The sequence below is a fragment of the Pleuronectes platessa genome, chromosome 5 (assembly GCF_947347685.1).
Source record: "Pleuronectes platessa chromosome 5, fPlePla1.1, whole genome shotgun sequence".
In the NCBI taxonomy this organism is placed as follows: domain Eukaryota; kingdom Metazoa; phylum Chordata; class Actinopteri; order Pleuronectiformes; family Pleuronectidae; genus Pleuronectes; species Pleuronectes platessa.
In genome coordinates this window covers 7297693-7310233 of record NC_070630.1, presented here as the reverse complement: position 1 = coordinate 7310233, position 12541 = coordinate 7297693, and the positions used below count along the sequence as shown (strand labels likewise).

Genomic DNA, 12541 nt, shown 5'->3' with positions numbered 1-12541 from the left:
ATATTTCTTTGTTTGAATATTTTTTTGCAAAACCATGTCAGGAGACTTTCCCTCATTGCCAAGAACACATGCATTGTGTTCCTTTTAAAAAAAAAAATCTCAGTGGTTTTGTTTTGTTTTTGTCATTATTTCAGATGTTGTTTCTTGTTTCAGTGACAGGAAAACACAAATGCAAGCTCTGACAAGGAAAGAATTAGATTAGATAGAACTGACCTACTGGAAATTTGCAAGTGGGGGGGGGCAATAGCTGAACATGGGATATAAACTGTATGCTCTGAGGAAGTTTTGGTTGCCATCTGTTGCCCATTAAAGTTATTTGTTTATCTGTATTTTTCTATATTTTCCTTTATTCCCAATATTTGAGCGATTTACAGTGACGAGCGGAAACACAGCTGCTCATTCGTCCTCATTCTCTGCGTTAACGACTGAGGAGGTTTTCCACATTTCTGTCGAGGTGTGCGGCCTACGCATCGATCGAGGAAGTCAATACGACCTTATGTAACCCTGTATAGGTCACATATCTGCTGTGTGTGGTAAGCGTGAGTGTTTGCATCCATATCTGGATGGTGTGTGTGCTGTATATGTGCCTGCACCACTGCATGTGCTGAGTGTCTGTGGGGGAACATATGAGATGGAGTCTGTATTAGCTGCAGTGCAGAGACGCTGGCGGCTCACAGCACAACCACAGTATGTCTTAAATGAGACTCTTTGCTAATCGTTAACTGAATTAGTGCACAGATGAGAGAAAGTTGCTTCTAAAGACGACAGATTTTATGATCACGCAGAGAAACGCTGCAATAAAATAATAATAATAAAAAATCCTGCATCACATGATGAACAACGGACGGAGGGAGCTGCATCTTTTAAACGTGTCACTTTGCATCCACGTTGTTTCACACACGAGGTTCGGGTTTATCTTGGTAATAAGCACGAATGCTGATTAAAGCTGAAGAAGCGAGCTGCTGGATCATCCACCCTCAGACTGCAGCCTCCTGCTGCAGCTTGCTGCACTGAACCTTTCATGAGATGAAATTCTGTGCTTTGAACGGTCCTCCTTGCCAGCCAATAGCTGATAGGCACACTCTCCGCAGCCACCAATCCCGTTCCTGTTGCTAGGGCTATGATAAGTATCCCACTATTAGCCCGGCTCCTTGCTGCACTGCTCACACACCTATAGCATCCTGTAAAAAAATGGAAGCTCAAAGCACACAGGAGGTATTAGGATTCAGCGCCAACCCATCTTCCAGCCTGTGTTTTAATGCACTGCTACACTTTCAGGGACAATGATGTCTTCTTTATTGGTAAATCTTGGTGACATTGCACCCCCCAAAACACTCCTGGGCATCCTGATGGACATGTAATTCAATCAACCGGCAGCTACAAATTCAATTTAATATTTTTCATGTCAAATTCAAGTTAAATCTATATTTTACAAGAAATAACATGTAATTCAATCTGGTCACATTAAACATACGTATCCAGTTAAACCAGTTTATGTAATGGATGTAATCAACATCCCTGGAGATGATGAAAGGTCTCATCCACAGGATATGCACCAAACAGGAAGATAATGCTGCCATGTTCCACTTACGCAATAAACTGCTCTGTCTGATCACTTTCATCACATGAAGCATTTTCTTCTCCGGGGGGGAGGCCAGGATGTGAAGTCACAAGTGATCATCGAGCCATCATTATGTCACCAAAAGGCGAACGCCCTCTGAATCACTGCATCGATTTCCTCATTTTCAACACTGGACGACCACTCTGAGGTAACTTTCCAACAGTCTTTTTAAAAAGGTTAGAATAATATAAAAGAAATAATAACAGATAAATCCTGAGGAATTCCATGAGCTCTTTACAGTTTGTGGAAGGAGAGTTCAAGAACCCCCCTCTCTTTTTAGGTCAGGATGACGGATTCACGGAAGCGAAATGTAGGTTATGCGCTACATTTAAAGGAATAGTCAACATTATGTGGAATATGCTTTCTTGCTGAGACCTGGAAAAAATCTGTACCATTTTTAAATATGTTGGCCACTGCCTCCCTCTGGTTCCAGCATCGAAACAACGGTAAAGAGGTAGAAGTATTTAACCAACTCTTGGATGGGTTTCCATTTAATTAGACATTTGTGCTCTCAAGAGGATGAAACCTGACTTTAATGCACCTTTCATGTTCCCTCTAGCACCACTTGCTGGTTCACATTTTTGGCTTGTATCTTTTAGGTTATTTATGTGTTTTTAGTTTACCTGATTTGATTTGGTCCAAGATTTCCATTCATCCATCCATTCTCTCCGGGATCGGGTCGATGAGGCAGTGGTCTAAGCGGGCGGTTCCAGACATTCCTCTTCCTAGCCGTAGTTTCCAGCTCCTCCCTGGGGATCCAGATGCGTTCCCAGGCCAGATTGGACCTGTAGTCCTTCCAGCAAGTTCTAGGTCTAAGTCCAAGGTTTTCTGGACTTTATTCAGACAACACAAGGTCTGTGACTTCTGTCAAAATGACGTCACATGGTCTGATCCAGTGTTAATTTTGGCAGCTATTTTTGATTTAGTCTTAGTCTTAGTCTTTTGACGAAAATGCATATTAGTTTTAGTCACCTTTTAGTCATTTTAATCCTTCTTAGTTTTAGTCTAGTTTTAGTCGACGAAAACAAATTCCATTTTAGTCTAGTTTTAGTCGACGAAAACGAATTCCATTTTAGTCTAGTTTTAGTCACATTTAATAGCCACATTAAACTCCTTTTCTATAAAAACATATAGCTGCAGCCTAATAGCTTAAAAATATATATTTAATTTTAAATGTGAAAACAAAAAGGGAGAGCAGGTCAGACTGGAGCCGGACACAGAAACTGAACATCGGTACAAACCAACTGCAGCTTCTGCTCTGATGAAGAAGCTGCGGCGCTGATCTCTGAGCAGCTGAGACCAGAGAAACTCTGTGTTTTCACTGTTTCCATAGCTAAGAAGCAGTCGGTCACTGAGAGGCTGCTCCACGAGAACGCGCTCTGCTTTCACTGTGTCTCTCTGAGCGAGTGCGCGAGGCGGGGGGCGGAGCTACGGACTGGAGCGCTATCTGGGAGCGCACAGGCACACACACACACACACACACACACACACACACAGATTCACTCGCCCGCTACTGATACTTCATGACGGCCTGATACGATGATGTTTTAAAAATTATTGTGACTTAGTCAACCACCAACATTTTCGTCTCGTCTCGTCTCGTCAACGAAAATTAAAATAGATTTCGTCATAGTTTTTATTTTCAAAGATTCGTTTTCGTTACGTCTTCGTCTCGTCTTCGTCATGGAAAAAAGGTCGTTAACGAATATATTTCGTCATCTTCTTCGTCAACGAAATTAACACTGACCTGATCGTTGTTTTAGTTTATTGATTTGCATTAACACACTAAATGCAGACAACTGAACAACTACCCAAGGGCATTCTATTCTACGACGTTTGTTAAGGGGGTTTAATGTCAGAAAATTGTCCCTGAAGCTCAACTGAACATGTTCGAACAGCTGTTTTGTTCAAACAGCTGTCAGCAGAATTTCTTGGCAATTGTGATTAAAAATTAAACAAATATCAAAGGATGAAAGTCGTTTTCTGTCAATCAGCTCAATTAAGCTGTCGGATCCTGTTCGGTCTCTTGGTGGAGAGTCAGTAGGGGGCCAAAGTAAGTCTTTACCCTGGGGGCAAGAATGACGTGGCTAGTTTTGGGGCTGTGGGTCCAGAGGAATATACTGTACACTGATCTGCAGCAGCAAGACAACTTCACACATTCCCTGAAATATCATTTTGGCCAATTTTGAAACAGGACTAATAAGGATAGACCGCTCTGAGATTCTGGAAGTCAGCTGAAACACGGCAGCTTATGACCGATCAGGTAGAGATATAAAACCCTGGATTAATTCCTTAGCGCTGAGACCGTGCAGACAAGATGACACAAGGTTTCTGCAGCGCACTCCCAACCCAGACAGACACGTCGGATTTTTGAAAAGTTTGAGATCCGACACAACGTGATCTGCACCTCAAAGATGCTCAGAAGATAATAGCTGCACAGCTCCAGAAATATCACCCCATTAGAGGGAGGGGAGGAGTGAGAAAAAAGAGACGGAGAGAAATAGGGGACCGATGTAGAAGCAGAGAACAGAGACAGATCTATAAATAGGCCTCCCTGCAGCCTGTGAGTAGACAGTGAGTAGACCAGAGACATCAATGTGACAGCCTCTCCACTATAGACACAATCTACCTCTGTATGGACCACCGGAGTTCATATCTTCAGTTACAGCCTGATTCACCAGCTTTACCTCCAACTTAGCAAACACATGACACCAAATGACAGAGGTGATACAAATTATCCACTGTGATATCGGTCGTTTAAAGACCTGTTTTTCTTTTGTTGCAGAATAACGTTACATGAAGATTTAGAGCACTGCCGACTCTTTCAGGCACAAAGACAGCTGTTATGCATGACTGCTGCAAAAATTAATTATTCACGTTAACATTTAGACTTTTGTATTATTTATCGGAAAGTGCCACAGCGTTCGGCTAAAGGTTTTAAGGGACTATTTTAGGGAGCACTTGTCCCGATACATTGCAGGATACATTGCATGTGATCTGATAGAAAACCTTTGCATCGGGCTGCAACATGCATTACTGACGTCTGTTCGTTTCATTGTGTGGTCACATTCTATTTAGACACTATAGGTGAGGATTCATAATCACAGAGGCTTGTGTGATGAACAGAAGTTTGTAAAAAGGGAGTCTAAAATTAAATCGCCCCCCCACCGTCTCTAGTCTCACAGCTACATCACACTTCATCTTCTTCCAAGGCCTCCCCCACGTTCCCTGACAAAACAACACAAGTATGTGCAAACTCAATTATTTAAACTGTTTATTATATAAGATATGAGGACTTTTTACTTTATCAAGAAAAATACTCATTAATATATCTAATTCCTCTAAAACACACTTGCCGAGGATGTTTTCTCTCTCACCACTTCTCCACTGAGAACAATAACCTGACATGAAAATATATTAAAGGTACTTTTAATTGAGTGTTTTCTTTACATGCAACTTTATATTTCTACGTCTTGACATTCACTTGAGTTGTAGTCTTAACTTTTTAAACATTTCAAAATAGGATCAAAGTGAACGAGCCATTATGTGCAAAATTTAGCAGCATCTGTATAAGAAAGATATTATTTTCTGCTATTCAGCTCATGTGTTTTTCTCAGGCTTTTGCTCATAATCATGGAGGAAATGATTTAATTTGGATGTACTATGTACGTTTTCTGATTTGTTTAGTGATCAGTTAATGCTGGATTTGATAAATCATTAAAAAGCAGTTCTGAATGACATTTCTTCCTGTTTGACCTGCGTTGTGTGCGTCGCAGATCCTCATTGTGGTGTGTCTGGGTCTCCTTTTACCTTAAACAAGGTCTAACCAGTCATGCTTTGTTTTAAAATTAGCCCTGCAGGTGCCAACTCGTCGACAAATTATATCTTCTAGTGTTTGTGGGTCTGCCTGACATCTGAGGAGGTGACTCATCATGAATGTGGGCACAGGGGTATTCCTTACAGAGGGAGGAAGAAGCAGGGAGTAGAAAGCCTCTCTCCACTCTGAAACCTTTGAGAGAAATGTACAGTTCAGTTAACAACGGGTCAGTCGGGTCAACTGTGGTGAAAAGCAGGACGGGAAGTGACGTGGAGCCGGTTGATGCTACGGCTGTAAGATGTGGAGTGGTGAAAGGAATAGAGGGTTAACAGAGAGATGTAAGGGTCCGTGTTTAACTAAATATCAAAGGCTGAACTGCAGCTGGCTCTGTGTTTGGAAACTGGGGGCGAGTCTGGGTGTGGAACCAGACGCTGAGGCAAAGTTTCCTCTGCCCATCGATGAAACAATGAAACCACAGTTACAGCCCGGAAATAAAGGGCCTATTAAGCATTTGGACATACATTAAACAGAACAGAATAGAGTAAAATAGAATAGTATAGAATGGAATAGAATAGAATATTGCATTACGTGAGCCGAGGAAAAAGAGCAGTCGTACAGTGAAGTTACAAATCGGTATGAGCTCAGTATTGTGCTGTTGCATGGCAACAGTTTCCACAGAAATCTTTGCTCAGGAATACTCCTCGTTCACATAACTGCAACGAGCAGGAAAATGGGCTGACTGCAGGAATACAAATGGTCTCATGAACCATTTTAGATTGCATGGTCCAACTGTATTTAGTGTATTTGAATTCAGCTAACACGGACACTGTAACGTGAGAGTTCATCTAATTCAATGTTTGTATAATCTTGCCTTTTTGTTCTGGGGCTGCGCTGTTTCCAAGCAGGATAAAGGCTTTGAAGATTGGAGGCTCTCAGATACAGTATACGTATAACATGCAAAATCACCCGTGTGACCAGATGTACGATAATTATTGTATTAGATCACTCTGCCCTCTGTAAGATGTATGATCAATAATGCATGATGTACAATGAATTTATCATTGACACTTAGTATTATCTTACTATTATTATGGAATGTGTTTACACATATTTTCTTGCATGAAGTCCTTCCAGCAAATGTTTCAAAGAAGAACGTGAATATGGACCCCTACGTCAGTATTTACCTTAATGGATTTAAAATATAAAAGTATGAGCTACTTTAATAACCTTTCATTACATAGATGTAAATATGTCATTTAAAGTTAGCTTAAACCACACCAAAGTGTATGAATCCAGGGTCTACAGGAATACTGTTACTTTGCTAGCTTGGCTAGTTAGCATTTAGCAGTAGTTTATCTGTTTTCCTATTTTCACATTAAACAAAGACATAAGCAGTTCGAAATTTGGGGTAATTTAGCCTCATGCCCACAGTGATAGGAAACAATTCAAAATGATATTACTGTATGGAAGGTTATTATGAAGATGACGCCAATTAGCTTAGCTAAGTGACTGTTGAAAATTGGGGAATAAGCCTAGCTGTGGAATGTAGGCTAACCTACTAGCACCTAGCTGTTTCTAGTGTTGCTAGTTGTACCAAAACATTAGTTTAAAACTACAACTTTTTCTTTATTAGGTTTTATTTATTAATTTAGTTAAAAAAAACTGAACAAATTAGATGCAGTTTGTTAAATTTGGAGTTTTAGCGAAGCTGCTGGGGACGTTTTAACCTTCAGACGGAACCCAGCTGTTTTGCCCTCCTCTGATTAATCATGCTAAAATAAGCTAACAGCACGGTCAATGTTTTGGATGGGGCTAATGCTTCATTAGTAAATTAACGCTGGCTAGGATTAGCTGAATCACGCGTAATCCTGTACGGCTCAATTATTTCACTACGAGTCGGTTACAATTCGATTTTTGTGGTTTTCTCTTAAGTAGCAGATGTGTTCGACAGCTGTGATGGCGACTGCCAGTGGCCCTTGTGCGCGGGCATTTCACATTTTGCCGCATCATGCCTCCTCCTCCTCCTCCTCTGAACTGAAACATCTATTTTTGCAGCACAATGAAAGCAGAGAAAAGGAGCGGCAGTGGGATTTGCATTTGGCCAAATCCTCTAAAAGTACTTTGAGTGTTACATATTTCTGTTACTTCATACTTTTACCTTGCAAATTTCCGAGGTCAATATTGTAGCGTTAACTCAATTTCACTTTTCAGCAGTTTTTTTATGTAATGAATGTATTATTAGAGCTTGAGCAAGTTATCAGCATATAAAGTAGTTGAAATTAGCCCCAGCTAATGCAGTTATACAAAAAATTGCATATCATTAGTGTGTATTACTCAAAAGTACTATAGTTCTGCAGTATGCACATTCTTGATACCACATTCTGATGTTTACACTGTACTTTCACTTAAATGAGAATTCTAAATAGAGAAAGTTAACTTTTTCTACACTGTGGTATTGCTTCTTTTACTGTAAGTATTTCTTCATGTCAGCCGACTTAAATAAAAAAAGTGAAATAGACATATAATTAAAAAAACTGGAATTTTGAAAGTTGTGGTGGCTTGTGTTGCAGAATTACCTCCCGATTGGACAGTGCTAATTTCAAAAACGTTAATGATTTAAACTAACTACTCTAGACATTTAGTACATTTAATATAACTATTAGTTGGAGGTAGATTTAATTCTGTAGAAATTAGTTACAAACATTAACTCTGCAGTGGGCACCTTTGAGGAGACAATATAATGGATAAAAACATGGAAATACATGGTAATAGTAATAGTATTAATTGTGTCTTCATAGCTCGAGTTCATACAGTATTCAGATATTGCTGTCATCAAGGGCTCAAGCTCTGGGCCTCTTTACTTACAACACAATGCTGCTCTCTACTGGTCTGGAGGATACAGTGCATTTCTTACTGAAGGCATTCAGATCAGGCCTTCGAAATAAAATGTGGCTGCAGGTTCAGTGTTTAAAGATGTATGATCCTGAGTGAAAACTCTGAGCATCTCTTTAGGGTTAAGAAGAATGGCGATGTAGGAATATGTATTTACAGGAAGATTAAATAGACTTTTTAGGAAAGATTAAATGCGACAAATAAAATATCACAATTCCTGTGTAAAACAAAAGCACAGACTGTTGCTGAATGGGTTGATGAGGGAATCTAAGGACAGAACAAAGAAGAATAAACAATACTCAGGCTGCCACAAGGCTGCCATCTAGTGGTTCAGCAATATTAATGTTTGTAGCAGAAACTGCATTTTCACAAAATCACCAATGGCTCCCTTCTGCACTCACTGAAAGTCACCGTTTGAAATTGGAATTTTTTTTTTATTATCTTCAACAGCTGTAGGAAAATGTAAAAATATCTTCTGTACCGAGCATATTTACATTTTTAAGAACAATCGAAAGAAAATAACTCTTATTACATTCATGGACAACAGATGCCACCAGTCGTTAAACCTGTAATTTAGATATCAACAGGGAGAATAGTGAGATAACATCCAGTTTTAATTGTTGGTATTTTACATTTTATTTAGTGCACTATCCATCTTTTCAATATTAATTTTATCACAGAAGAGTTTTTGCACTAAAGTGATGAAGAACAATTTAGCACAGCAAGCATAACAGCAAAGCACTAAGATTTCAGTCTGTGTCAATGCATGTGTGGATTTAATCTGTGCACTCTTCATACAGGTCCTCCAGCTCTCCGTCTCTGCTCCCCTCTCTGCTCCTGTGGACAAATACACTCCGTCACGTTGTTGAAGGGAGGAGGAGGAGGAGGAGGAGGAGGAAGAGGAGGAGGAGGAGGAGGAGGAGGAAGAGGAGGAGGAGGAGGAGGAGGAGGAGGAGGAGGAGGAGGAGGAGGAGGAGGAGGAGGAAGAGGAGGAGGAGGAGGAGGAGGAGGAGGAGGGGAGCTGTAACACTAGACTAAAAATGTCAGAGAGAACATGTTCTCCACAAGACAGCTGATCTTTTTTCCTCCACATCAACCTCAAGAGGACACAGGAGAAGGAGGGAACACAAAGCACTCAACAACAACCCTGTGTGTGTTTGTGTGTCCAGTTATTTTAGGTGCAGCTCGCTGTTGAGAGAGTTGCGTTGTCTTGCATCTCTGAAATCCTCTTAAGGTAGAACAACTGATGAGCTGTGGTGTGTGTGTGTGTGTCTGTGTGTGTGTATGTGTCTGCGTGTGGTGTGTGTATGTGTGTGTGTGTGTGTGTGTGTGTGTGTGTGTGTCTGCGTGTGGTGTGTGTGTGTGTGTGTGTGTGTGTGTGTGTGTTTGTGTGTGTGTGTGTGTGGAGCCTATGATAGCTCAACATAAATGCTTTTAAAAAACTTTACCTCAAGGAAGGATGAAGCTGAGGCGAAGAACTCAAGCCCCAGGAACCACTGCAAGAAGGAGACGTGAAGTAAGAGGCCAGAATCACAGGAACACTGGGCTTACATCACTGTTAAACACAGACCTTAATGTAGCAGGACTGTGGCAGTTATTCAGAAAGTCAAATATTTGGGTAAATAAGATGATTTGCTCTTTGCATACTCAGATGTTACTGTTATTTCAATCAATATGAAGCTAATATAGCTTAGCACAAAGACTGTAAATTAACTTCACCATGTTTACAGCTGACCACGTCCATCAAGAAAGCCGACCGACATGATGACATTATGACAACAAATTATAACCCTAACCCTAACCCTTCTGACAGAGCCAGACGTTTCCAGCCTTTCTACAGAGCCACGGGCTGTTTGGCTGCATCTTCATGTTTACTGAGCTGTGATGAAAGTGGAATCAATCATCTCATCCAAGTCTCAGTAGCACAGCAAATACTTTTACACATTATTTATTTACAATAGCGTAAAAATAGTGAAATGTGTATTTTTAAAGCTTTCAGAAACAACTTCCACAAACCCATTATCAGCTAATTTGAATTTTCAGTCCCACCTGCTGCCGGACCGTTTCCACACAGGATCACATGAAGGACAGAGAGCCTGGTCTCCACAGATTTCATTTGTGTGGGTGACTGCAGTGCTGTGAACGCTGTAGCACTGGTGGTGGTGTGACCGTGTGGAGGAGGATGTAGCTGCAGTTTCACATCTCTTTACATGGAGGTGTAATTAGCTGCTGTCCCCCTGGATTGTTAATGGAAACTAAAGCAGCACGACCATTATCACTATTGCTGCTGCTACTGCTGCAGGGTTTTCCAATTAGCTAACAAGAAGAGGACAAACACTTTTATCTGGACCAAAACAAACTGTAACCTAGCACGTCACTATTCAGAGATTAATGGCGTGGATATGATTGTTGATCCAATATGTTCAATGTGTGAGAGGCGAACTACAACGTGTGAAGTTTTCGACTGACTGATCTATTTTTGTTCAAGCGTCTGCTCACTGCTTTGTGCTGTCGGAGGCCTAATCGCAGAGCTGGCAGTTTGGCAGAGCGGAGCAGGAAGGATTTGCAGAGTAGGCTACTTACGTAAGAAGACCTCCGGGGGCCGACATGGACCTTTCTGCCCGTCTGCCCAGACACTCAAAGGGATTACTGAAAGAGCGCTTCCTCAGCATGGTCTTCACCACAATCTGCAGTGGACATCACACAGTCTCAGAGAAAAGACAAGTCTCCACAACAAAGATACCCTTTTGAATAGGGAATAAGAAGATATCTACTACAATCTATAACTATTTTAATAACTATTCATGTCCACATCACCTATCCTGTAGTTAAATGGTTAAATGTCACAACTTGACAGGCAACATTAAAAGCAAAATTAGATTTATTGTGTCCTCTATGAACCAATATGTATTTTTGTCCTGCCTGCCAACTTTTAACTGTTAACTTGCTATTTTCTTGCAACTAAACTATATTTTCTTATGTTTAAATACTTTAATGTATACAAAAGAATACATATACAGTTTATATTATAATACAATAAAGTGCAAGCGAGGTGAATGGTTGGGATTCAAAAAACTAAAACAATCTGAACCCAATTTGTGAAAAACAAAAGAAAACTAATCAGTATCATAGACTGTTAATAAAGATGGACGATGCATCTCTACTTCCTTCCACAAACAGCCACCAGGGGGCGATGAGATGTTTTGGCTTCACCATTGGGATCTGTAATGTCGTCCATCTCTATACACAGTCTATGGTCAGTATGCACTGAGTCGTGAGTTCGGGGCAGTGTGATCTCTAATGGGTTGACTGATGAAAGACAAGCAGCACAAGGTGGGACTCACCACAGCAGAAAGCTTGGGGATGAGCTTGACGCTGTTCTGCACCTCCTCCTCAGTGACTTCTAATGCCGTACAGTGCTCCTCCTCCAGGGGGAGAGGATCCGAGCCGTCCTCCGTCACCCACGGATGAAGCTGTAGCAACATTCACAAAACACCTTCATTACGACGAACCAACACAGATGGTGTTTTATATAATAATAAGATGAGATGAGGTGATTCCTCTTTCTTTTGTGACCTTGATTTCAGGGATGGTGATTCTTGTTTCAGGGTTTTTATCCAACATCCGTTCAATGAGCTCCTGCAGTTTGCTACAAATCGATGGTCTGCGTAGATAGAAAAAGAGAAATCGCATATTTATCTCTACAGTTTTACAAATAAATATGTTTTAGCTGTGGCTGCAAAACTGGCAAAGGATTCAGAAGAGAAATAAATACTGACTGGGTGAGTAATTGACCCAATGATTACAGCATTGGTGTTGGACTTTTCCCATTGGTCAATGCAAAATGATTTGAACAGTTTCCTTTACCGCTTTGATACCATATGCAGTATGTGCAGTATTATGCTTGATACTTAATAGTATTTATGGTATTATTATTCAATCATTTCTGGATAAGAGCTACTTATAATGCATTCTTCTGTTTTAAAGTCAGTTTCTGTTTATAAAAAAATTCAGATTTTTAGCAAGATAAAGAAACATCAACAGGCGAGAAACTTGGAAACTTTCAATGATGAGCGTGACTGTAAAGACAGAATCGGTCAACTCTTTGCTTACGTCTCTGGAAAGTCCACAGGTTTGTTCTTGATTTTGATTCGCAGGGCGACGATGTATTCGTCATAAAAAGGACACTGAAACAGAACACACAACATTTA

At 40.5% G+C, this 12541-nt stretch overlaps 1 protein-coding gene across 1 annotated transcript in view; it reads right to left on the bottom strand.

Annotated features, from left to right (window-relative positions):
• Window positions 1-8743: 8743 nt before the first annotated feature.
• Window positions 8744-12541, bottom strand: part of camkk1b (calcium/calmodulin-dependent protein kinase kinase 1, alpha b) — a 6863-nt gene continuing 3065 nt past the window's right edge. Inside the window, exons 11-16 of the mRNA XM_053422605.1 lie at window positions 12444-12517; window positions 11907-11994; window positions 11675-11803; window positions 10914-11017; window positions 9779-9826; window positions 8744-9167 (exon numbers count right to left, since the gene is read on the bottom strand). Coding sequence (XP_053278580.1) covers window positions 9107-9167; window positions 9779-9826; window positions 10914-11017; window positions 11675-11803; window positions 11907-11994; window positions 12444-12517 — 504 coding nt within the window. The 3' untranslated portion in view covers window positions 8744-9106. The remainder of the gene's footprint in view (window positions 9168-9778; window positions 9827-10913; window positions 11018-11674; window positions 11804-11906; window positions 11995-12443; window positions 12518-12541) is intronic.